The 27,428-nt window shown below is 35.1% G+C and overlaps 1 protein-coding gene across 3 annotated transcripts in view; it reads right to left on the bottom strand.

Annotated features, from left to right (window-relative positions):
- Nucleotides 1-27,428, bottom strand: part of JAK2 (Janus kinase 2) — a 117,039-nt gene that overhangs the window by 60,778 nt on the left and 28,833 nt on the right. For 2 of the 3 annotated variants that reach the window (XM_041741504.1, XM_041741520.1), the window contains exon 3: nucleotides 5,800-6,066. The exons of the other annotated variant lie outside the window; for it this stretch is intronic. In XM_041741504.1, coding sequence (XP_041597438.1) covers nucleotides 5,800-6,019 — 220 coding nt within the window. In that variant the 5' untranslated portion in view covers nucleotides 6,020-6,066. The remainder of the gene's footprint in view (nucleotides 1-5,799; nucleotides 6,067-27,428) is intronic. 3 annotated transcript variants of the gene reach the window in all.

Genomic DNA, 27,428 nt, shown 5'->3' with positions numbered 1-27,428 from the left:
TAGGAAAAAAAGTAAAGACCATGAAAAAGAGATGAAAAAGATTCTTTGCTTGATCAAATTTTAGCAAGGCTCTTCTGAATCCTTCCCCAGAAGGCTCATACATGTTCTTCCTTGTAGACGCAAGTTTTAGCAAGAATCCTGCTAAGTCCATTTAGCATGAGTTCCCCATCTTTGACATCTAATCAAACTCCTCACCCTTGTTATCGACCAGACAATATCTGATCACTTTGGCCTGCCAACAGCAAAAATAATTTTAGATTAGTTCACCCAGAATCCCCCCAGATTTTGATGTCTACTCTTTTTTTTTTAAAGATTTTATTTATTATTTATGCATGACAGACAGAGAGAGAGAGAGAGAGAGAGAGAGAAGCAGAGACAGGCAGAGGGAGAAGCAGGCTCCATGCCGGACTCCAGGATCACACCCTGGGCCAAAGGGAGGCGCTGAACCACTGAGCCACCCAGGGATCCCTTGATGTCTACTCTCAGTAATTCCATTCACTAATGCTCCTGACGATCTTTCTCCTTGGCTATAAAACCCTCTCTGTTCAGGCTGTATTCAGAGTCAAACTCACTTTTATACTGGAATATCTTCCCTATTACAATAGTTTATTAAGTAAAATCCATTTTCATCATTTTAACTTCTATTCAGCTCTGGTTTTAACAGAGGTAAAATAATTTATCAAGAGAGTCAAATGAAGGAAAAAGACTTCAGTGAAGGCTTCTGAAGAGGCATTGGATAAACTGAAAGCACATAAGCATTTAGCTGTTCTGTGTAATTGCAGGCAGAGTTCATAAAATGTACTAGCTATGTAAACTTGTGATACTTAATCTAAGTTTATACTTCATCATCTAAAGAATAAGGACAGAAAACTGAGTTCATAGTACTTTATCCTTGAAAAGATAAAATGCAATAATATGAATAACATGCTTAGCAAAGTATATGGCATATAACGTTGGTTCAACTGTAAAGATCCAAAGAGTATATCCTAACTGGGTGTCATAAACTATATAAATAGCTTTTTTTTTGTTCCCCTAACTGAGCTAGAATGAGCTAGATCAGTATTTTTTAAAATTTAACATTCATAATTATAACAATCTGGATGGAGACTGTCTTTTGGCTTCCAGAGTTTTTGTTGAAAAGTTTGAAAAGCATAGTTTTGTTGAAAAAGAAAGTTTCTTATTCACTGATTCTGGGATGAGGCCTGAGATACTGCATTTCTAACAACCTCCCAGATAGTACTAAAACATGGGCCAACAGATGGATTTCACAGCATATTACATACTATAGAAGATAGGACTGGTTAACACCAAAACAAGTCAATAAAAAAATACCCAAATTGAAGCACAGAAAAACAAACAAACAAAACAGAATGGAAAGAACTGAAGATAGTATAAAAGGCATTTAAGACATGTTAATCAGATCTAATTTACATGTAACTGAAGAAAGAATGGCCAAGAATTTTCCAAAGCTAACAGACATTAACCTACAAATTCAGCAAGACCTGAGAGCTGGAACCAAAATAAAGACAAACAAAATAACACAGAGGTACACCACAATCAAACTGCTTCAGATGAACAACAGAAAGAAAAATCTTAAAAGTAACCAGAGCATAGAAACATATTATCTTCAAAGGAGGAGTAAAAGACTAATAGGTAGCTTTTCAACAAAAATCATGAAGTCAAAGACAAAGAATGAATATGACATCTTAAAAGCATTGAATCAAAGGGAAAGAAAGCCTGCCAAGAATTCTATAGCCTGTAATATTCAAAAAAGAAAGTAAAAAGAAAAGACATTTTCAGATAAATAAAGCTGAAGGTATCTGTCACCAGCAGGTCTGCAATGCAGAAATACTAAAAGGAGTTCTTTACGCTGAAGGAAAATCATGACAAATGGAAGCATGAAGTATAGGAAAAAAATGAAGAACAAGGAAAAGGGTAATTATAAACAATAATGACTATTTAAAGCAACAGTAATATAAGTGCCTTGTGGGGTTAATGATATCTATAGAAGTAAAACACATGATAACAGTAACACCAAAAATAAAGGAAATAAAATAGAGGAAAACGGAATTAAAGTTCTGTCAAGTTCTTGAATTGTTTAGAAAATTTTAACATACTAGCTTAAGATTGTGAGAAGTCAAAAGTATACACTGTGATATCTAGGGTAACCCTAAAAGAATACAAAAACTATAACACAAAATCTAATAAAAGAGACTTAACAAAATACAACAATCTTGAAAAAGAACGAGTTGGAAAACTAACACTTTCTGATTACATAAACTCATGACACAGCTATAGTGATACAAAGAGTATGGTACTGGCCTTAAGACATATAGACCAATGAAAAACAACGGAAAATCCAGAAACAAATGCACTCATTTATGGCCAAATGATACTTTCACAAGGGTTCTGAGACTAGTGAGTGGGGAAATCATAGCCTCTTCATCAAAAGGGTGCAGGGATGTGCACGTAGATATCCATGTGTTACTAGCTCTTTACACTTCATATAATATTTATGTTTCATCCCTGTTGTATCATGTATTTGATACTATTTAGCTGAGTATCATTCAGTCACAAAAGAACAATGTACTAAGTACATGGTACAACAGAGATGAACCTTACTTATAAACACTACACAAAGTAGGTGAAGTCAGTAACACAAAGTAGGAGAAGTCAGTAACACAGGGATATTCACATGCTAAAAATGACACTGAACCTTTATACCTCAAACCAGCTGCAAAAATGAACTCAAAGTGGAGCAAAACTAAAACCATAAAACTCCTAGAAGAAACTGCAAGGACAATTTTTCATGAACTAAGATTTGGTAAAGGATTCTCAGGACACAAAAACAAAAATAAACGAGGTTTCCTCAAAATTAAAAATCTTTCTTCAAAGGACACTAGCAGATCCAGAAAGTGAAAAGACAAAATACAAAATGGGGGGAAAGATTTCCAAATCATATATTTGTAAGAAATCCATATCTAGAAAATACAATTATTAACAACTCAGTAACAACAACAAACAGAAAATTTAAAAAGTAGACAAGGACAGGAACAGATATTTCTCCAAAGAAGACACACAAATTGGCAATAAGCAGTTCAAAGATACTCAAAAGAATTGATAATCAGGGGGAAAAATTCAAAACTAAAAAAGATACCATTTTATACCCATTTGAATGGATAATAATAACAAGTGTTATTAGGGATGTGGAATAATCAGAACCCTGACACACTACTGGTATGAATGCAAAATGGTGCAGCCAGCCTCTTTGAAAAACAGTCTGGTTAGTTTCTCACAAAGAGTTACCATTTGACCCACAACTCCACCCCTGGGTATATACACAGAAATGAAATCATCTGTCCACATTGTACACAATGTTCACAGGAACATTATGCATGATAGACAAAGGCTGAAACAGTTAAAATGTCCATCAACTGATCAATGGTTAAACAATATGTGGCATTATCCATACAATAGCAAATTATTCAGCCATAAAAGAATTAAGTACTGATAGATGGTACAAATATGGATGAACTTCACAAAAATTTTAAGTAGAATACTCTAGCATTTCTCTTTAGATTACATAAATCTTTCATCTTTTACTAAAGATTTCCAAAGGGGCGTAGGAATTACAAGCTAGCAACAAAAGGCCACATATTATATACCCTATTAAATGAAATATCTAGACAGACAAATTTACTGAGACAGAACATATATTAGGGCATGCCTAATGCTGGAGAGGGATGAGGGGGTTTGAGAGTGATAGTCAATAAGCGCACAGTTTCTTTTGGTGTGAAAAAGTGTTCTAAAATTGACTGGTAATAGTAAAAACCACTGAAATGCACACTTTTTACAAGTATGAAATGTATATGTGAATCATTTATCAATAAAGCTTTTTCAAAAAAATACACATGAGAGATACCACTTTACATCGACTAGTATGTCTATTGTCAAAAAAGTAATAACAAGTATCGATCAGGATATAGAAAAATTGGGATCTTTATACACTGCTGGTGGAAATGTAAAAGGATGTAGATGCCCTGAAAATATTCTGGTAGTTAGGTTAAGAACAAAAGATTAAGCACAGTTACAATATGACTCAGGAATTCAACTCCTTGTCACAAAAAACACACATGGAATAATTTCACGTACATGAAATGTTCCAAAAATGTAAATTCTTAAAGATGTAAGTAGATTTGTTGTTAGGGGAGCTGAGGACAAATGGAAAATGATTCTAATGGATAAGAGGTTTCTTTCCAGTGGTGCTGAAAAATGACATGAGAGTTGCACAACTCTGTGAATATACTAGAAATACTGAATTATTTAACAAAAGGAAGAATAAAAAGGAGAAGATGATCTCAAAAGCAGCTAAGTAAACCACCAATTACCTAACCACCTGCCAGAACAAAGTCCATCACTATTCAAAGAATACAACAAAATCCAGCAGGTTAACACTATAAATTACAAATTTACAATATCCAGCATCCAATAAAAAATTGTAGACATTTTAAAAAGCAGGAAAATATGACCCGTAACCAGAAGTAACATCAATCAGTAGAAGGATACCTAGAAATGACAGAGATGATAGAATTACCAATGAAGAAAGTTAAATCAGGTACTAGAATATATTCCATTTTGTAAAGAAGGCAGAGCAAAACATGAACATGAGCAGAAAATGGAAATTATGAAAAAGCAATCCAAATAACTTCTAAAGTAAAAACTAGAGAATAAAGATAAGTAGATGTGAAGACTTAACAATAAAAATAAAAAATTTTGGGACGCCTGGGTGGCTCAGTGGTTAAGCGCCTGCCTTTGGCCCAGGGCATGATCCTGGAGACCTGGAATCGAGTCCCACATCAGGCTACCTGCATGGAGCCTGCTTCTCTCTGCCTCTCTCTCTGTGTGTCTCTCATGAATAAATAAATAAAACCCCAAAATTCAGATATTTTTCACTCCATCCCAATAGCCCCCAAAATCCTAACTCATTCCAGCCATCAATTCAAAAGTCTGAAGTTCAAAGATTCATCTGAATAGCAACTAAATCATATTTGGGTGAGACTCAAGGTACCATTCATCCGGAAGCAAGGAAACCATTCCAGCTGTGAATCTGTGAAATCGAACAAGTTAAATGCTTCCAAAATACAATGGTAGGACAGGCATAAGACAGACATTTCCACTCCAAAAGAGCAGAAAAAAAGGACTGACAGGTCCCAAGCAATTCTAAAACTCAACAGGGCAAATTCCATCAGACCCAAGGCTCAAGAATGATCCTCTGTGACAGGACAATCTGTTTTCCAGGCCCACTGAGGCAGAGGTCTTGCCTATAAGACACACGGGCAAAATGTTTTGTCCTTGTAGCTTTACCAGAGGTGGGCCCCAAGGCTCTCAGCTGCCTAGCCCCTATGGATTTGGGAGGCTCCATCCTTTGAAATCTAGGTGGAGGCAGCTATGCATCCTGGAACTGTGTACTCTCCCCTGCTGGAAACAACACACTCCATCAAAGTTTGCTGCCTGCAGCCTCTGGCGGGGCAGCTGTTGCACCAAGGACTGAGAGAGTTGCACCCAGAGCAACCAAGGAGCTCAGTGCCTGCAGGGCCCCAGCAGAGCCCTCAATGTGAAGCAGCACCAGGCAGAAAGCACCTCTCCAAGCTCTGGTAGCTCTTCCTTTGAAAGCACACTGCCACATACACATTTTTAAAAAATAAAAAATACGTTACACATGTACATTGTATTAGAGTAGCATAATTGAAGTGATGACTTATTAACAAGGAGAAAATAAGATTTTTTTAAAATATTTACCACAAGCTTTAGAAGCAGCAACACAAATTTCTTCTGCAACATACTCCCCAGTTGGAAACTTCAGATATTCTTCTTCAGCTTTCTCAAGAGAATGATAAAGATACACCTGTAGGAGTGGGTCTATTTGCTTCACAGAATTAGCATTTCCAGGAATATCACCATTCTGATGTATAGGAGATTCGGATGTTCCTTCCATTTCTGTCATTGTAAGGCAAGCCATTCCCACGCAGAGTTTTTTGTTTTTTGTTTTTTTTTCAGAACATTTGCCTGTTAGGAAAAAACAGTAAGTTACAAAAGAAAGTGATACTGATATGATAAGGTATCACCTCCTATACAAAGAAGGCTTTACTGAAAGCAGTGACTTTGTTAAAATTCATTAATTGAGTAAATATCATGTACTGCTATATAGAAAGCACAGTGAGAGATACTGAGATTATAAGCTTCCTGTGGACAAGGACCATAAAACTGAAGCTTACAACCTGAGGAAACACAATACAAATATGGAATATTAACAAAATAAACAAAATCAGTAACAGGCAATAGGATAAGAGATCCGGGGTAACATAAATTCTCAATAAATGAATTACTATGACAATTGCTTATTGGTATCTGGAGGGGGTAATAACATTTCAAACTGGGTTTAAACTGATGAGTTTTATTAGAGGAGGTCATATTTAAAACTGATTCTGTACAACAGACTGGATTTATGAAAGACAAACAACATTCCAGGAGAGTAAAACTGTGCTGAGAAGTAGGAAGGTAAAAGATCTACTCTAATTTATTGGGCTGAAGTACAATATTTGAGAAGTTATACCATTTAGGAAACTATTAAAAATACAGATATTTGTGGTAAGACTGAAATTACATACTCAAAATACATTTTTCCTTCTTGCTTGATAGGGCCCAATTTTGTCGGGGAGAGCAACATACCCCTAAAGAACTGTTATTTCCCCACAGATGCATAACCACCTGAACCAGTTTCAACAAATGACATTTAAGTGGAAGTTGCTGGATGGTACCTTCCAGGAACAGTTCTTAAAAGGAAGCTGACTTGGCTTCCTTTTTGCTTTTCCCCCTTCACTTTCTTCTTACTTGCCTCTAAACATAAATACAGGGTAGGGCAGTCACTTTAAAACCATGAAGCAGGGATCACTGGGTTACTCAGTGGTTTGGAGCCTGCCTTCTGCCCAGGGTGTGATCCTGGGGTCCTGTGATCCGGACCCACATCGGGCTCCCTGCGTGGAGCCTGCTTCTTCTCCCTCTACCTGTGTCTCTGCCTCCCTCTCTCTCTCTAATGAATAAATAAAATCTATAAATAAATAAACAAACAAACCATGAAGCAACCAGGAAGGAAATGTGAAAAGAATAAAACACCTGGCAAACTTAAGCATCTGAATCAATATCCAGAATCATCTATCTACCACCAAACATATTATTTGTAAATCGATGTAATCCTAATTGCTACAGTATAGTATTAAGAATAGTCTGAATGTCAGATCAAAGAATTTAAGGGGCATCCAACTGGCTCAGTCGGTAGAACATGCAACTTTTAATCTCAGGGTCGTGAGTTCAAGCCCCACACTGGGCATGGAGCCTACTTAAAAATAAATCAGATCAAAGAATGTAAACTTTATCTTACAGTCAATGATGAATTAAGAAGTTGAAATGAAACCATTTAGAAAGCTACTACCATAGTCTAGGTAGTAGTAAGATCCTGAACTGAAACCACAACAGTTGAATGACGAATGGTAATATAACAGCAAGAATCCATGCAATCTGGTAACTAACAGAATACAGAGAAACTGGGAGGCCAGTTATGGGATGAAGAAGTCACAAGAATAAAAGGCATAGCACAGGGAATATAGTCAATGATATTGTGATAGTGTACAATAGTGTAATAGTGTTGATGGTCAGACTTGTGATGAGCACAGCATAAGGTATAAGAGATGCTAAATCACTAGGCTGTACACCTGATACTAATGCAACACTGTGTCAACTACATTCAAATTTTTAAAAAATGTTTTTAAAGCCAAAAATAAAAGATGGTGGGAGGATTCCAGGTTTGAGAGATCTATAATACCATTAATGGAAATAAGGAAATGAAGACTCTGCCCTTTGACAATGAAACAGAAGGAGAATAAGGACTGCTGCTTTACACATTTTTGTTCAGAAATGGAAATAGGGCAATTCACCAGAATCTAGCTAGCATCTAAAACATGAGATTGACATTTGAAAGACCTAAAAATCTGACAAGCTTTCCCATAGATGTACTCATTTATATCATGAGCAGAGTCATATAAAAGGAAAAAGCAGAAAATAATAGCAAGTACACACATACAGCAATTACCAAGTGCCAAGCACTATACCAAGTACAGACATTAAAGGGGGAAAAAACGATGATTAAGTGAAGTGCAAGGTGAAATTCAGCTTTATCTAACTTCAAGGACCTTACTATACTAGAGAAAATACTAGAGTTAATATTTAGTTCTTCATATAACAGGGGACTTCCAGTGAGTAGAGAAACAAGAAACAGGCAGTTGTTAAAACCACAGATTTTTTTTAACTTTAATTTTTATTTTTATTCATGACAGACACAGAGAGAGAAAGAGGCAGAGACACAGGCAGAGAGAGATGCAGGCTCCACGCAGGGAGCCCAACATGGGACTCGATCCCGGGTCTCCAGGATCATGCCCTGGGCCGAAGGCAGCACCAAACCGCTGGGCCAACAGGGCTGCCCAAAACCACAAGATTTTTAAAGTTCACCTGCAACTGAATACAGAAATTTAAATAACTAAAATTTGTTTTCAAAAATACAAAATTTTTAAAAATTTCTTGTAATTATCACACTGTCTCTTTTTTTACTCAATTATAGGAAGTCATGTAAAATGAACTCTTAGCCATTAAGGGGCAAATCTGCAAAAATTTCGTCAATTTGTTGTCGACCCTAGCTTTCGTTCTGAACTTTTTTCTGCTGAAATGTGTCTTTTAGAAGATCTTTCAGTGAGGCCTTAGTGATTTTTAAGTTGTAGCCTTTATTTGAAAAAAAAAGTTTTACTATATTGAGATACAATTGACAAAACTGTAAGATACTTAGAGTATACAACATGATGATATACATTGTTCACATTGTGAAATGATTACCCATCATTGAGTCAGCACTTCCATCACTTCCCGAAACTACTTTTTCTCCCCAATGAGGACGTTTGACTTCTATTCTCTTAGAAAATATCAATTATACAATATAATGTTCACAACTATAGTCATATTATATTAGATCTTCAAAACTTATCTACCTTATAAGCAAGAAATCTGTAGCCTTTAATCAATTTCCCCCAAATCCCAGCCCCCAGCAAGACTTTTCTACCATCTGTTTTAGAGTTAGTTTTTTTTTTTAATTGCAAATGTAAGTGGTACCATACAATAGTTATCATTCGAACTGTTTCACTTGCCCCTGAGGTTTTTCCATGCTGTTGCAAATAATACGTATTCCTTCTTAAAGGCTGAATAATATTCCTGTGTGTGTGTGTGTGTACACACACACACACACATATTTAGTCCTTCCTGATCTGGATGCTTTTGATATCCTATACAAACCCATACAGTAACAATTACAAACTCCAGAACAAACTATCCTAAAAAACACTGAAGACATTGGCAAGTAAACAAAAGCAGACAGCAACTGGAGGAGATGTGACCCTTGACAGAAGGAAAAACACTTAATGAAGACTCTGCCCTTTGATAATGAAATGGAAGGAGAATAAAGACTGCTGCTTTACACATTTTTGAATGAGGTCCACATTTACCCATCTTTTATTCTGAGGGAACTAAAAAGTCTCTGTAGTGCCCAAGTGATTAGTGGAAAAGAGGACAGAGCTCTTATTTAAAAAACTGTAGTCTTACTGGCTAGAAGAATCAAGGAAAAAACTTTGGAGATGCTAAACAGATAGAAATTGAAGGCAGACTCCTGGGAAAAAAGCGAGAATCAAGAGTCTGACTCTTGAACTCCCATGCATAGGATGAAAATCTAAAAAGTCCAGGGAGAGGCATTACCTGGAAATCTAAAAGATATAAGAAGAGATTTCATTAGCTACCTGGTCCTGGAGAATCAGTTTGGGTGCAGAAGGAACTGGTAAATACCTCAGGCTTTTCACTGCAACTCCAGAAAAGCCACATTTGAGGAATAAGAGCCACATGTCAAAAAGAAGGGCAAACTGGACTAGATAGTTCTAACAAAGCCTAACACCAAGACTTCACAGGATATCAAGGTGAACCACCTGCTAGAACAAACTCTACACTTTGAAGACTAAAATCCACACTATCCAGAGTTTATACAAGATATCCACAAGACACAACAACCAACTGAAGCTTAATATAAAAGAAACATGTGATGTAGAATCAAGAGAAAAAATATGTAGAAATGGACTGATAGCAAACTCAACTGGAATTTATTTTATAAAATATGTTTATATAATATACATGTAAAAGAATCTACATTAAAAGATAAATGGATGAGGACATTAAAAGATAAATGGATGAGGACATAGAAACCATATGACCTCTACAATATTGGGCAATCTTACACATACGAACAAGACAGAAGAAATATTTGGAAAAATATTCACTAAATTTTTTCTAAATTTGAGAACTTCAAACCACGAATACAAATAGTTCGTGTAGCCCCAATTCATAAAAATCCATAGCTAGTCATATCATAATCAAATTACTAAAAATCAAAGTGAAAATCTTAAAGGTAGCCACATACAGGAGAGCCAAGATAAGACTTAACAACTGACATCTCTTCAGACATAATGGAGCTGGAAGACTAAAATAGGCTGCTGGGAAGGAAAAGGAGCTGTTTATCCCTAAAATTCTATAGTCCACAAAAACAGCCTTTAAAATTCAGGCTAAACAGGGGATCCCTGGGTGGCGCAGTGGTTTAGCGCCTGCCTTTGGCCCAGGGCGCGATCCTGGAGACCCGGGATCGAGTCCCACATCGGGCTCCTGGTGCATGGAGCCTGCTTCTCCCTCTGCCTATGTCTCTGCCCCTCTCTCTCTCTCTCTCTCTCTCTCTCTCTCTCTCTTTCTCTGTGTGTGTGTGACTATCATAAATAATTAAAAATTTTTTAAAAAAGATTTAAAATTCAGGCTAAACAAATGCATTTTAAGATAAATGGATGCTGAGAGAAAAGACCTCACCAAAAAAAAAAAAAAACTTTAAAAAATGCTAAAAAAAACCACAATTCTCTGGATTACAGATGCAAATCAGATTTGTAGAATGGAATGAAGAACTCAAAAAATAGTAAATATGTAGGTAACTATAACATTCTATTTTTCTTTCCTTAAATTCTTTGAGACAATTAACAATTGTTTAAAAGCATATTAATAATGTACAGTGAAATCCATAATATATGAAAAAGAGAGGACAAAGTTAAAAGGATAGAAAAGAGTAAAATAAAAAGTATATGTGAATAAAGTCAGGGCTTGGAAAAGTAAGAAACAGTGCTATCAGCAAAATCAGAAACTTCAAAGAACTGACGAAAAATAAAGAGTAGACAGGAACAGATGACAGACAGCAGAATGGAAGAAATAAAAAAACTCTAAAATACACACAGAGGGATGCCTGGGTGGCTCAGTGCATGATCGCAGTCCGGGGATCAAGTCCTGCATCAGGCTCCCAGTGAGGAGCCTGCTTCTCCCTCTGCCTGTGTCTCTCATGAATAAACAAATAAAAATCTTTTAAAATAAAAATAAAAAGTAATAATAAAATAAAATACACAGAATAAGGCATTAACAAGCATTAAAAATAGTTGTCTGCAAACATGCAAACACATACAAAAAGCATAAATATGCCATGATAATAAAGGATCATCATATATTGGGGGTAAAGGAAGAAAGCATAAAAGAGGGCAAAAATGATCAGCAAAACAGCTAACTCCAGAAGAAACAAAGATAATACAGGAAAGAGAGTGTTTTTAAAAATTCTCCTTGGCATCCTCAGAGAGATTCAGAATATTTTGAAAACATAAAGCATCATTAGAGGATCATTAAAAAGAAGTAGAGAACTACAAAATAATAAGAACAATTCAATGAAAACACAGAATACAACTGAAGAGATCAAATAATTTGGAAGACAAATTCAAGACAAATTCTCGGTTTCCTAGATTAAGAGAGAGAAATATGGGCAGAAAACTAAAAAATAGGGGGTAATAATCTAGGAAGTCTAACTCTGAGAGCTCTAGACGAAAAAAAGAGAATATAGACAAGAAAAAACATTTAAAAATAAAAGAAGAAATTTCATTGGTGTTAAAGATGCCTAAGTTCACAGTAAAAGAATCTTCTGAGAGGAGAAAAGTTAAGTTTTATTTTTTTATTTTTTTTTCTACCATCAATGGATGAGAGCGTCAGCTCCTCCACATTTTTTTAAATTAATTTTTATTGGTGTTCAATTTACCAACATACAGAAAAACACCCAGTGCTCATCCCGTCAAGTGTCCACCTCAGTGCCCGTCACCCATTCCCCTCCAACACCCGCCCTCCTCCCCTTCCACCACCCCTAGTTCGTTTCCCCGAGTTAGGAGTCTCTGTATGTTCTGTCTCCCTTCCTGATATTTCCCAACATTTCTTTTTCCCTTCCTTTATATTCCCTTTCACTATTATTCATATTCCCCAAATGAATGAGAACATACACTGTTTGTCCTTCTCCGATTGACTTATTTCACTCAGCAAAAGTTAAGTTTTAAAAAGACTTTTACTTACATAGATAAAAATACAGTCAAAACACCAAATATAACACAGAAACTCTAAAAGAGTTCAAATTTTAACTCTTGAGTACTCAGAGCTTCCACCTATACATGTAAAATATAGCTGATGAAAACACTAAGATTGGTCTATCTTTAAATTCATGAACTCTAAATGGAAATAGACCTTTAGTGCTGCTCATCTATAATCTTATATTTCCTTATACCAACTACTCTCCCATTTTCCTAAACTATCTTACACCTTACCTTTTCTCCTCTATCACCAGAACTGCCACTCCAACTCTTTCCACTTCCTATATCTCACTGAAAAACTAAACCAAAAGAGAACACTAACAACACATCCTTTTCAAATCACCTGAAATATTCCTAAAAGTAAACCCACATGTGACACCATAAAGCAATTGTCAACAAATACTAAAGGAATATATTCAAAATATGAACAATGAAGCAAATCAACTATTTTTTCTATTTAAGACCCATAATGTTGACTTAATGTTGTATATACTATGATTAGTTTATGTAATTCTTAAAAAACTGAAGAAATAACAACACTGAGAGGATCACATAAAAAAGTGACTGACTTTTATGTCTACCCACTGTTTATTCTCTAAATCAACAGTCTTAACAATTTGATGAAAATTAAGAAGTACATTTAGGGATCCCTGGGTGGCGCAGCGGTTTGGCGCCTGCCTTTGGCCCAGGGCGCGATCCTGGAGACCCGGGATTGAATCCCACATCAGGCTCCCGGTGCATGGAGCCTGCTTCTCCCTCTGCCTGTGTCTCTGCCTCTCTCTCTCTCTCTATCATAAATAAATAAAAAAAATTAAAAAAAAAAAAAGAAGTACATTTAATTGCAAAATAAGACATATGATACTCAGTAATATTCAATATTCTGTAATTCATGCTATTCTCAATAACTTCAACCAAAAAGAAAAAATATATTGAAAAATACAATATTCTGCATGTGAATTGATGGCACTTAAATTAAAAATTTCTTATGGAAACTATGAACACTGATAAAAGTACCATAACATGCACTTATTGTACAGTATGTTCTATTAACACAATGGTATTAAATTAAAAATCAGGGCAGCCCCGGTGGCACAGCGGTTTAGCGCCGCCTGCGGCCTGGGGCGTGATCCTGGAGACCCGGGATCGAGTTCCATGTCAGGCTCTCTGTATGGTGCCTGCTTCTCCCTCTGCCTGTGTCTCTGCCTCTCTCTCTAACTCTATGAATAAATAAATAAAATATTTTTAAAAATAATTAATTAATTAAAAATCAGTAAGATAAAAATGATTAGAAAATCCCCATATATATTCAGAAATTTAGTGACATATTTTTATTTTTTTAAAGATTTATTTATTTATTTGAGAGAGGGCAGGGGAGGGGCAGAGGGAGAGAGAGAATATCAAGCAGACTTCTCACTGAACATAGAGCTGGATGCAAGGCTTGATCTCATGACCCTGAGATCATGACCTGAGTTAAAACCGAGAGTCAGATGCTTAACCAAGTCACCCAGGTGACCCAGCAACATACTTTTAAAGAACAACAGTGCAAAAAAGAAATCAGAAAATATTTTAAGTTAAATGATAAAAATATGAAAGAAATGCAGTAGAAGTGTTTATTTACTAGGATATTTAGTCTTAAATTTTTATGTGAGAAAAGAAATAAAGACCAAACAAAATTACAGGATGAGTTTTCATACCAAGAAACTAGGAAAACAACAACAAATTAAGCTAAGGACCATATAAGGAAAAATATTTAAGAGCAGAAACCAGTGAGGAAAAAAGAAGAAAAAAACAAAGTTGGCTTTTAAAAAGCATTAATAAAATTGATAAAACACTAAAAATAACTGATTTTTTAAAAAGAGAAAACATAAATAACCAATACAAAAAACTAGAAAGTAGACATCATTACCAGAGCTCCCAATATTAAAAATATGTTAATATAGAAATATCCTCCAATAAATTTGAAACTTTTGACAAAATGAATGTTTTCTGAAAAACACAGCTTATCAAAACAAAGGAAGAAAGGTTTAAAATTAAACTTGTCTCCTCTCAGAAAATTCCTTATCAAAACAAAGATAATTTCAAAATTTTAATATTTACTAAAATATTGAATATAGAACTTAAAACTTTTCCACAAAGAAAATTCAATGCCCACTGACTTGTGAATTTTTCCAAACATCAGCAAGAAAAAATAAAGAACTTACACAAATTATTTCAGTAAACAGAAATTAGAAAACACCTCTACACATATTTTAAGAGTACAAACATAATGCCAAAATAAGGTTGTGACAAAGAAAATTATATGTAAATATCTCTAATAAACAAATATGAAGAAAATAATAAAATACTAGCAAGTTGAATCTAGTAATATTTTAAAAGACCAACAAATATGGACTGGGTTCGTTTATCACAGAAATACAAAGTTATTTTAACATTCAAAAATCAATCAACAGAATTTAACACATTATTAGAACATATGAGAAAAGTAATATATGACCACTTCAATAAATGTAGAAACTGACTCCTATAAAATTCAACAATGGTTTGTGATTAGAAACTCTCAGCTAAACTAGCTATAAAAGCAAACTTCTTCATTCTGATAAAAAGTTAACTATGAAAGATCTTGAATTAAAATACTTAGTGGTGAAATACTGATCTCATTCTTCTTGAATTAAAAAAATTAGTAAGTATGTCTAAAATCATGATTTCCACTTAACATTTTAGTGGACATCCTGGTCAGCACAACAAAGCAAGAAAAGGAAATAAAAGGTATAATAATTAGGAGAAAGTAAAAGTGTCATAGTCACAGATGGTATGACTATACATGTAGAAAAATTTAAATATAATAATTACTAAGTGAATTTAGCAAGAATAGTACACACAAAATCAATATACAAAACTTGATTGATTTCCTTATACCAGAAACAATTTAAAAAGTGAAGATTAAAAACAGTATCCTTAACAATAGTAACAGAGAGTCAAATATTGAGGAATAAATCTATAGAAATACCTGTAAGAATAAAAACTATACAACATTGCTAGAAAAAATAAAGGCCAGACATTGGAAAGCTCTATTATTCAATTATCAACTTCTCTCTAAATTGACCTATAGATTCAACACAGTCTCAATTAAAATCTTAGCAGCTATGGGAATTTACAAATTAATATCTACATGGAAAACAAAGGATTACAAGAGTCAAAACAATCTAGAAGAGCTAAGTTGGAGGATTTACATTACCAGACATCAAGATTCACTATGAAGTCAGAGTAAGTCAGTCAAGTTGGTATTGGTCTAAGTACAGAAAAACAGACCAAAGGAACAAATAAAGTTGAAAAAAATATCCTCACATAAGGTAACCTATCTTAAATGTATCAACTACATTTTGGTGAAGAAATGTTGGCCTTTTTAATAAACGTTTCTCAGTCAAATGACTGTTAAATGGTAAGGGAGAAAAACCCTGATCTCCAACTTATACCATACAAAGATATTAATTTAAGCTGGATAACCGAACAATATGGAAAAAGTCGTATAAAAAATTTCAAGGAAAAAGGAGTATCTTCATGACATCTCTTAAAACAGGATATTAAGAAACTACAATAAATAGATTTACATATTAGACTTCTTATACACATGTAATAATAGTTTCATGTCACAAGAAGCAAAAAGATATAGGCAAAAAAACCTATAATACCTAGAAACTTTAATACTCCTGTAGGAATTAACAAAAATAAAAGATTAAAAAAATAAGAATTCTGAAGACTTGAATATCATTAACCAATTAAACATTTACAGCATACTATACCCAACAAATGTGGAATGTAGATCCTCTTCAAGGGCACATGGAATATTCACTAAGTTGTATCATATGCCTGTCTAGTCTATAAATTAAGGTTAGTGAATTCGAAGAGATTAAATTTGAAAAGCCTGAATTTGTGAGGATTATGTTCTTGAAAAAGGTAATATATTGATGAAAGAAATTGAAAACAAAAATAGACGTTTTGTTCATAAGTTGGAAGAATTATTAATGTGAAAATGTACATATTACCCAAAGGAATCTACAGATTCAATGCAATCCTCATCATAATACCAAAGGCATTTTTCACAGAATTAGAACAAAGAATCCTACCAATTTATATGGAACAACAAAAGACCCCCAAATAACCAAAGAAATCTTGAGAAAGAAGAACAAAGCTGGAGGTATCACTTTCCTAGGCTTCACATTACACTACAAAGCTATAATAAAGCAGCATGGTAGTGGTATGAAAACAGACACAAAGAGATCAATGGAACAAAACAGAGAGGGATGCCTGGGTGGCTCAGCGGTTGAGCGTCTGCCTTTGGCTCACGGCGTGATCCTGAAGTCCCGGGACTGAGTTCCACATCAGGCTTCCTGCATGGAGCCTGCTTCTCCCTCTGCCTATGTCTCTGCCTGTCTCATGAATAAACAAATAAAATCTTAAAAAAAAAAAAAAAAAAAGGAATAAAACAGGCCAGAAATAAACCCACACATATAGGGTCAATTAGCCTATGACAAAGGAGGCAAGAATATATAATGGAGAAAGACAGTTTCTTTAATAATTGGTGCTGAGAAAACTAATTAGCTACATGCAAATAAATGAAACTGGACCACTATCTTACACCATATATAAAAATAAATTCTAAATGGGTTAATAACATGAATGTAAGACCTGAAATCATAAAATAGAAGAAAACACAGGCTGTAAGCTCTTTGTGAAAAACCATTTGCCAGAGAAGACATTCAGACAGCCAACAGGAACGTGAAAAGACACAGAACAAGACCACCACTAGTTATCAGGGAAATGCAAAGCAAAACACATATATTATATCACACCTATGAGACTGGTTATTATCAAAAAGACAAAAAATAGGTGTTGGTAAGGATGTGGAGAAAAGGGAACCTCTGCACGTTGTTGGTGGGAATGCAAACTGGTATAGTCACTGTTTTCCACAGTGGCTGTTTCAATTTACATTTAGGAAGTTATAACAATAAAGTAGAGGGTTCCTTTGCCAACATCTGTTTCTTGTGTTGTTTTTAGCTATTCTGATAGGTAAGGTGATAACCTCATTGTAGTTTTGATTTGCATTTCCCTGATGATAGGTAATGTTGAGCATCTGTTCATCTATTGGCTGTATGTATGCCTTCTTTGGAGAAATGTCTGTTCATGTCTTCTTCCCATTTTTTAACTGGGTTATTTGATTTTGGGGTGTTGGTTGGTTCTTTACATATTTTGGATACTAACCCCTCATCAGATATTTCATTTGCAAAAATCTTCTCCCATTCAGTAGGTTGCCTTTTTGTTTCATTGACTATCTCCCTTGCTGTGCAGAAGCTTTGTATTTTGATGTAGTCCCAATAGTTTATTTTTCTTTATATTTTCCTTGCTTCAGGAGATATATATAGAAAAATGCTGCTATGGCTAATGTCAGAAAAATTACAACTTGTGCTCTTTTCAAGGATTTTTATGGTTTCATAAAAAACATAAAATCCATTTTATGTTTAATCCATTTTCAGTTTACTTTTGTGTATAGTAAAAGCGGTTCAGTTTCATTCTTTTGCATGTAATTGTCCAGTTTTCCCAACACCATCTGTTGAAGACACTTTCCATCGTATTTCTTTCCTCCTTTGTCAAAGATTAATTGACATATAATTGTGGGTTTATTGTTTATTTCTGGGTTTTCTGTTCTATTCCAATGACCTATATGTCTATTTTCATGCCAGTACCATACTGTTCTCATTACTATGGCTTTCTAGTATAGTTTGAAATCTGGGAGAGGAATACCTCTAGCTTTGTTCTTTTTCAATATTGCTTTGGCTATTCTGTGGTTCCATACAAATTTTAGAATTGTTTGCTCCAGTTCTGTGAAAAATGCTGTTGGTTGCATTAAATCTACATATTGCTTTGGGTAGTACAGACATTTTAACAATATTTATTCTTCTAATCCATTAACATGAAATAGCTTTCTCTGCATCATTTCAACTTCTTTCATCAGTGTTTTAGTTTTCAGAGTACAGACCCTTCACCTCTTTGGGTAAGTTTATTTCTGGGTATTTTGCTAGTTTTGGTACAATTGTAAATGGGATTTTTTTTCTTTTTTTAAATTTATGATAGAGAGAGAGGCAGAGACACAGGCAGAGGAGGAACAGGCTCCATGCCAGGAGCCTGATACGAGACTCGATCCTGGGACTCCAGGATCGCGCCCTGGGCCAAAGGCAGGCACTAAACCGCTAAGCCACCCAGGGATCCCCGGATTTTTTTTTTTCTTAATTTCACTTACTGCTGCTACATTAGTAGCATACAGAAATAGATTTCTGTACATTGATTTTGTGTCCTGCAACTTTACTGAATTCATTTATCAGTTCTAGTAGTTTTTGGTGAAGTCTTTAAGGTTTTTCTATACATAGTATCATGTCACATGCATTCCTTACCAATCTGGGTGCCTTTTATTTCTTTATGTTGTTTAACTGCTATGGCTAGGACTTCCAGTGGCTAGGTGATCCAGTACTATGCTGAATAAGAGTGGTGAGAGTGGACATCCTGGTCTTATTCCTGACCTTAAGGGAAAAACTGTTTTTCACCACTGTAGATGATGTTGGCTGTGAGTTTTTCATAAAAGGCCTTTATTATGTTGAGGTATGTTCCCGCTAGACCTATTTTACAGAAAATTTTTATCATGAATGAATGTTATACTTTGTCAAATGCTTTCTATTGAAATGACCATACAGCTTTTATCCTTTCTCTTACTGAGGTGATGTACCACACAGGCTGTTCTGTAAATATTTTACCACCTTTGCACCCTGTTTAGACACAGGGTATAATTTTTCCAATGTATTGCTGGATTTAGTTTCCTAATATTTTTTGCATCTATATTCATGAGAGATATTGGCCTATAGTTCTTTTTTATCTTTTTTTTTTTTTTTTTTTGTGATGTCTTTATCTGGTCTTGGTATCAAGGTGATACGGGTCTCACAGAATGAATTTAGTTTTCCTGCCTCTTCTGTTTTTTGGAATAGTGTGACAACAATAGGCATTAACTCTAAATGTTTGGCAGAATGTGCCTCTAAAGTCCTCTGGTCCTGGGCGTTTTTTCTGGTGGGGGGGGGTTAATTTTTTTTATTACAGATTCAATTTTATTGCTGGTAATTAGTCTGTTCAAATTTTCTATTTCTTCCTGCTTTGGTTTTGTTAAGTTATAAGTTTCTAGGAATTTATCCATTTCTCCTAGGTTATCCAATTTACTGGCATATAGGTTTTCATAACATTCTGTTAGAATTGTCTGTATTTCTGTGGTATTGGTTGTTATCTCCTCATTCGTTAGTGGTGTTATTTGGGTTCTCTCTACACCCCCCCCCCCCCCAATGAATCTGGCTAGAGGTTTATCAATTTTGTTGATCTTTCAAAGAACCAGCTCCTGGCTTCACTGATCTCTTCTACTGTTTCGGGTTGTTTCTTTTTTTTTCTCCTGGCTTCTATATAATTTATTTCTGGTCCAATCTTGATTATTTTCTTCATTTTGCTAGGTTTGGGTTTTGTTTTTTCTTTTTTTTCTAGCTCCTTTAGATGTAAGGTCAGGTTGTTTATCTGAGATTTTTCTTTGTTTCTCAAGTCAGGCAAGTATTGCAATAAGCTTACCTCTTAGAATCACCTTTGCTACATCCTAAGATTTTGGACAGCTGTGTTTTCATTTGCATTTGTTTCCATGTACTTTTTAATTTCCTCTTTGATTTCTTGGTTCATCTAATTCATTGTTTGATAACATATTTAGCCTCCTGTATTTGTGCTATTTCCAGATTTTTTTCTTGTGGTTGGCTTCTAGTTTCAAAGTGTTTTGGTCAGAAAAATAGTGTGGTATGACTTCAATCTTTTTGTATTTGTTGAGGCCTGTTTTGTGACCTAATATGAGATCTATGCTGGAGAATGTTCCATATGCACTTGAAAAGAATATGTATTCTGCTGTTTTAGGATGGAATATTCTGAATATGTCCATTAAATCCATCTGGTCCACTGTGTGATTCAAAGCCACTGTTTCCTTGGTTTTGTTTGGCTCATTTGAACAATGATATGAGTGAAATGTTAAAAGTCCCCTAGTATTATTGTATTAAATTATTTCCATTTGTTTGGTATTTACTTTTATGTATTTGGGTGCTACCATGTTAAATGCATAAATATTTACAATTGTTATATCCTCTTGTTGGATTGTCCCCTTTATTATCATATGTCTTTTGCCTTGTTACAGTCTTTGTTTTAAAAGCTACTATGTCTTACACAAGTATTGCTACTCTGGCTTTCTTTTGACATCCATATGCATGATAAATGTTTCTCCATTCCCTCATTTTCAATCTGCAAGTATCTTTCAGTCTGAAATAAGTCTCCTGCAGGCAGCATATAGATGGGTTTTATTTTTCTATCCATTTTGTCACCCTATGTCTTTTGATACGGGTGCTTAGTCCATTTATACTCAAAGTAAATATTGATAGATATGTATTTATTGCCATTTTGTTAACTTTCTGGTTGTTTCTACAGATTTTTCTGATCCTTTCTTCTCTTGCTCTCTTTCATGGTCTGTTGGCTTTCTTTAGTGATATACTTGGATTCCTTTCTCCTTATTCTTTGCATATCTATTATGGTTTTTGATTTGTGGTTACCATTAGGTTCACATGTAACATCTTCTTCCTATAGCAATCTATATTGAGGGTCACTTAAGCTTGAGTCCATTATTTATTCCTCTACCCCCCACCCCAAAATTTTAGGTACATTTAGGTATATGTCATATTTTACACTCTTTCACTTTTTATGAATCCTTTGACAGATTTTTAAAGAAATACTTATTTTTACTGCTTTTGTTTTTTACTTTTCATACTCTCACTTATACTCTTTCCTTCCCACTCAAAGAGTATCCTTTAATATTTATTGAAGGCTGGTTTAAGTAGTCATGAACTCCTTTGATTTTTGTGTCTGAAACATTTTATCTTTTTTTATTCTGAATGACAGCCTTGCTGGATAGAGTATTCTTGGCTACAGATTTTTCCTTTACTGCTTTGAATATATCATATCACTCCCTTCTGACCTACAAAGTTTCTGCTGAAAAATCTGCTGTTAACCTTATGAGCTTTCCTTTATACGTAACTCTTTTCTTGCTGCCTTTGTTTTGTTTTGTTTTTTTGGCAGATAAATACAGGTTTAATGATCCATTGTTCTTCACGTAGATGGCTACAGAGACTTTACAATCCCAAGATATACAACCATGAAACACAGACCAATCGGCCAATTCTAAAATAAACTTGGCTTCTTGCAACTATCCTGTAAGCAATGCAGCCCTTCTTCCACCCAAAATGACCTTCATCTTGCATGAAAAATTATTATTGGGGAACCAGAAACCTACTTTTGTGGCCAGAAAGTAAAAACCAAAGGAAAAATAGTAATTTAGAGGTTAGCTGGGGAGAGCAGGATATCTGGTGCCCTTCACTGTGCTGCTTTGCTCTTCTGACTCCTTTTTTCTCCCTCTTCTTCAGCCCATCCATGTTAGTTCTCAGTAGGTTCCAGTAAGCCTGATAAAGCCTCTAGTACCATAGGACATGTGTATCCATCCAAACTTGTTCACTTCTTTGGAGCTTACCACAGTGCTGATCTTTTTCCCATCAGTAGGTCTTAACAGACACTTGTCTGAGGGCTCAAAGCTCTCTACAGCACCTTTCCTTGGAGTGGGTTTAGTTCAACCATCTTACTTCTTCAGGGTGATGAACACACTGTCCAGCGACCCACACTTCTGGAAAAGTCTGGTCAGCTCCATCAGGAACTGCTCACGCTCCAGCAGCACCACTGTGGTACTGTTAGCTCACCTATGTCAGTATCTTCTCCACTACTTTCAGTTTTTTTTTCTTTATTGATATTTTTTGCCATTTACTTGTGTCTTGGTATAGACTTCCTTGGGTTGAATTGGAGGAGTGTGGGGGGTCTCTGTGCCTCCTGGATCTGGATATCTGTTTCCCTCCTCCAAGTAGGGAAGTTTAAGCAAGTTCATAGCAATACAAGCCTAACTCAAGAAGCAAGAAAAATATCAAATAACTTAACCATAAACCTAAGGGAGCTAGTAAAAGAACAAAACCTAAACCCAGCATAAGATAACAAAGATTACAGCAGAAATAAATTATACAGAAAGTAAAAAAATAATAGAACAGATCAATGAAACCAGGGCTGATTCTTTAAAAGGTCAACAAAATCGATAAACTATCTCAGAAAACAGGGATTAAATACATTTCAAAAACCACGGAAATACAAGCAACCTTTAAAAGAACTATTCAGGGGATCCCTGGGTGGCTCAGCGGTTTAGTGCCTGCCTTCGGCCCAGGGCGCAATCCTGGAGACCCAGGATCGAGTCCCACGTCAGGCTCCCAGCATGGAACCTGCTTCTCCCTCCTCCTGTGTCTCTGCCTCTCTCTCTCTCTATGTCTAGCATAAATAAATAAATAAATAAATCTTTAAAAAATAAATAAAATAAAAGAGCTATTCAGTATTTCATGCAAAAATACACTAACTTCTCACTAAAGCAGGAATAATGACATATCTTTGGTGACTTCAGGATGAGTGACTGCACACCACAGGTTCTTGCCCCATATCTCAAAGAGCTAACTGGAAGGAGGCATTCTGCTTCCTCAATAGTGCCTTAACATTTTAAAGGCACTGCTAACTATGAAGGAGAAGGTCTTTTACTTCCAGCCATCCCAGGGCTATTTGTACACATTGTTACTTCTGGAATACTTTAAGGACCTTTGTTCCTCCACACTAAAATTGTGTTCCCCAACAGATCTGTCAATAAAAAAAAAAAACTGGTATCTACTTATACTCACTCACCTGCCATTTCCCTTTTTCCAATTTGTAACTACATTCTGGAAAGTGACATTATTAAATGAGCTCTCTCAAACTTCAACACTAGTGATGGGCTAGGCACTATACCAGATGCTAAGGATATAGCAGTTGACATAACAGAGGGTTTGTTTCCGTCTCTAACATTTCAGCAATTCACAGTTTGCAAACACAAATCATAGGGTATAAAAAAGTTGCTTTAAATATGAGAAAAGTACTAAATCGAAACAAATGTACATCAATTAATATTTAAAATGAAGAGATGTATCATCTCAGACTGGATTACAAATCAAAGTTCAATCTTTCATGATTTTCAACTCTAATACATTCAGAGCAAAACAGGAATGGTGAAATTAGATTTCAGCTTACAATTTTTCTAAAATTTTATCTATGAAAGCTGAAACAGCTTTATCATATGCTGAAACAGATCGATTTTCAAGATACATAATGGACACTGCATATAAGTTTATGTACCAGGATGGAGGAAAATTTCTTATTTTAAAAAACGGAATATGCAACAATCTTATAAATAATAAAATAATGTCAAAAAACAACCAATGAAGACATAATCGGCCAACTAAAAGGGGGAAAATCTCTTTTAAACAAAGTTGACGCAAAAATTTTTAAGTACATTATGAAAAGTGTTAACATTTGAATACAGTTGTAAATACAAATGGAGCAAAGCTAAGACAATATTCACATGGTTATTTATCTTAAATACACATTAATTTTTAAATGATGAAATTAAGCACGTATCTAAAGATGTTTAAAGAATGAAGAAAATCACCTGATGAAATTCATAAAAGGAAATTAATTCAGAGAAACAGAAAATGGAATGTTCACAACAAAAAATAAAACATAAGATGTAGATCACCATGCCAACAGAACTTTCCAAGATAAAGGAAATGCTCTGTAACTGCATTGCACAATATAATACTTGCCAGACATACATTATTACAGAATACTTGAAATGTGGCCATTACTACTGAGATATGAAGTTTAACTACCTAACTGTATTACTTTAAATTTTAGTCACACGTGGTTGGTAGTTACTATTAGACAGCACAGACCTAAGATTTTAGGGTAGGAAGCTAAAATAACTCTTTTAAGTAAGTAGTTCAAGACCAAAATGGAAAGAGAACACAAATACTCAAAAATGGAAAAGGAAAATGGTGGAACAATTTCTAACACAATGAAATACAAAGATCCTAAGAGGGGCAGCCCCGGTGGTGCAGTGGTTTAGCTCCACCTGCAGCCTGGGGTGTGATCCTGGAGACCCGGGACCGAGTCCCACGTCGGGCTCCCTGCATGGAGCCTGCTTCTCCCTCTGCCTGTGACTCTGCCTCTCTCTCTCTCTATGAATAAATAAAAAATAAAATCTTAAAAAAAAAAAAAAAAAAAGATCCTAAGATGTTGCTTTGAGGGGTTCCTGGGAGACTCAGTCAGTTAGGCACCTGACTCTTGATTTCGGCTCTTGTGATAATCTTAGGGTTCTCAGATCGAGCTCCAGGAGGGACTCCACACTCAGCAGGAAGTCTGCTTCTCCCTCTCCTTATGCCCCTCCCCCCACTTCTGGTCTACACGTGTGGCTCAAGCACACATTTAAAAAAAAGGTGTTTGGATATGACAGATGTCTAAAGAGAGACAGAACTCCCATAATTTTAAGGAATGAGGCCAGTTCACATCTCACTGGAGAAATCACAGGACTCAAGAGTTGGAGGAGATGAGATGGTGAAGCCAAATAGTTTCTCTGGCAAGTTCCAAGGTAAGCAGCTCATTTCTCTTTTTCCAATGTCCCAAATTTGTCTGTTTCTTCTTCTCAGAACAATGACTCTTTGACTTCCCTTTTTATCAGGAAAACTGTTAGTAAGCCTAATCAGGGCTACATTCCAGGGGAACATACTATGATTAGATAGATACTAAACATTATCAGAGCTTCAGCTTATGGGAACACCCTTTTCAATTTGATTGGTTCTCCAGACAAAATTATAGCCCTCATACAAAATGGAGAGCAGAGATTAAGGAGACTGTAAAGAGGTATTAGGAAAACCAATTCATTCTTTTATTCATTCATAAATACTTCTGAGTGCATTCTATGTACCAGGAAACATTCTATGTCTTGGAAGTGAAGCAGGGCATCGGACACAACGGGAATTTATGGACATAAAGCTGGAAGAAATATGGCCTTAAAAACATTTTTTAAGGGACACCTGGGTAGCTCAGCAGTTGAGTGTCTGTCTTTGGCTCAGGGTATGGTCCTGGAGTCCAGAGATCGAGTTCCACATCGGGCTCCCTGCATGGAGCTGCTTCTCCCTCTGCCTGTGTCTCTGCCTCTCTGTATCTCTCACGAAAAAATAAAATCTTTAAAAAAAATTTTTTTTAAAGTTTTACTTGACTTCTGGGCTCCGACCACAAAATATTTTCAAGAAAATGTTAAGAATTGATAAACTACCCAAAGAAAATGGAGAAAACAATGTTACACTTATCTTTTTGGTTAGTGGAGGAATAAAAAGGTTACTACATACTAAAAAAGAAAAATCATTAAAAAAATAAAAATTTTAAGATACAGTGTGCATTGTATTTAAAGGGAAATGTGTAGTTTTAAATGTGTAGTTACATTAAGAAAGATGATCTGGAGTCAATGATCTAAACTTCCTAAGTAGCTTAACAAAAAAAAGAAAAAGAAAATAAAGTAGGAATGAAGAGCAGCAACTAATAAAATTTATAAATTTTTAAGCAGAATCAATTTTGAAAGACAGAAAAAAGGCACAAATTATAATTAGCAGGAATAAAAACAACATCACTACAAATCTTATAGATAGTAATTGGAAAGGGGGCTATAATAATTTATGCCAAATGATCTCAACAACTTAGATGTAATGGACAAATGCCATGGAAGATAGAAATTACCAAAACTGACATAGGAAGAAATAGAAAACATTAATTGTATCATATCTATTCAATGAATTAAATTTTTCATTAAAAATCTATCCAAAGGGCACCTGGGTAGCTCAGTGGGTTAAACATCTCAGCTCAGGTCATGATCCCTGAGTCCTGGGATAAAGCCCCACATCAGGCTCCTGCTCAGAGGGGAGCACACTCACCACCTCCCTCACCATGCTATCTCTCTCTCTCTCTCAAATTTTAAAAATCTTAAAAAAAAGAAAAGAAAAAAAAAAAACTATCCACAAAGAAAAGTCCAGGCCAAATCAACTTTACTGGTAAATGGTAAAGTCTGTCAACATTTAAGGAAAAAAAAATAATACCAATTCTATATAAACTCTTACCAAAAATAGAGAAGCAGGAAATACTTCCCAAATCATTTCATTTTCTAATCATTACCCTGATGCCAAAACCAGATGTGAGTATCACAAAAGACAAATGTTTCTCATGAACACAGCAAAACAATAGAACATGGAAGTAGCAACACATTAAAAAAGTCAAAAAAATCAAGACCAACTGGGGTTAGTCCCAGAAATGCAGGTTGGTTTAACATCTGAAAGTGAATAAAAGTAATTTACCTTATTAACACAATAACAGAGCAAAACCACATGATCATTTGAATTGTTGCAATAAAAGCATTTGACAAAAGTCAAAAACAATTTATGATAAAATCCACAAATTAGGAAAAGAAGGGAAGTTTCTCAATAAAGAACATCTATAAACAATTTTAAGCTAACATCACACTTAATGATTAAATATTGAATGTTTTCTCTGTAAAATCAGAAATAAGACAAGGATGTCCAATATCATTGTTTCTAATCAGTACTGGAGGCTCTATCCAATGCAATTAGGTAAGAAAGAGAACGAAAGGACATAGAGACTGAAAATAAAGAAGTAATACTATCTTTACATACAGACAACATGATAGTGTACACAAAAAATCCATACAATTCTACAAAGAATTCACTAGAACCTAAAGTGAATTTACCAATATCATGTGATATATCACAAAATAACCCAAACCAAGTTTATTCT

This window comes from Vulpes lagopus, chromosome 2 (genome assembly GCF_018345385.1).
Source record: "Vulpes lagopus strain Blue_001 chromosome 2, ASM1834538v1, whole genome shotgun sequence".
NCBI classification, from domain to species: domain Eukaryota; kingdom Metazoa; phylum Chordata; class Mammalia; order Carnivora; family Canidae; genus Vulpes; species Vulpes lagopus.
Note: the sequence above shows the minus strand (reverse complement) of the source record. Positions and strands in the feature narration are given on the sequence as shown.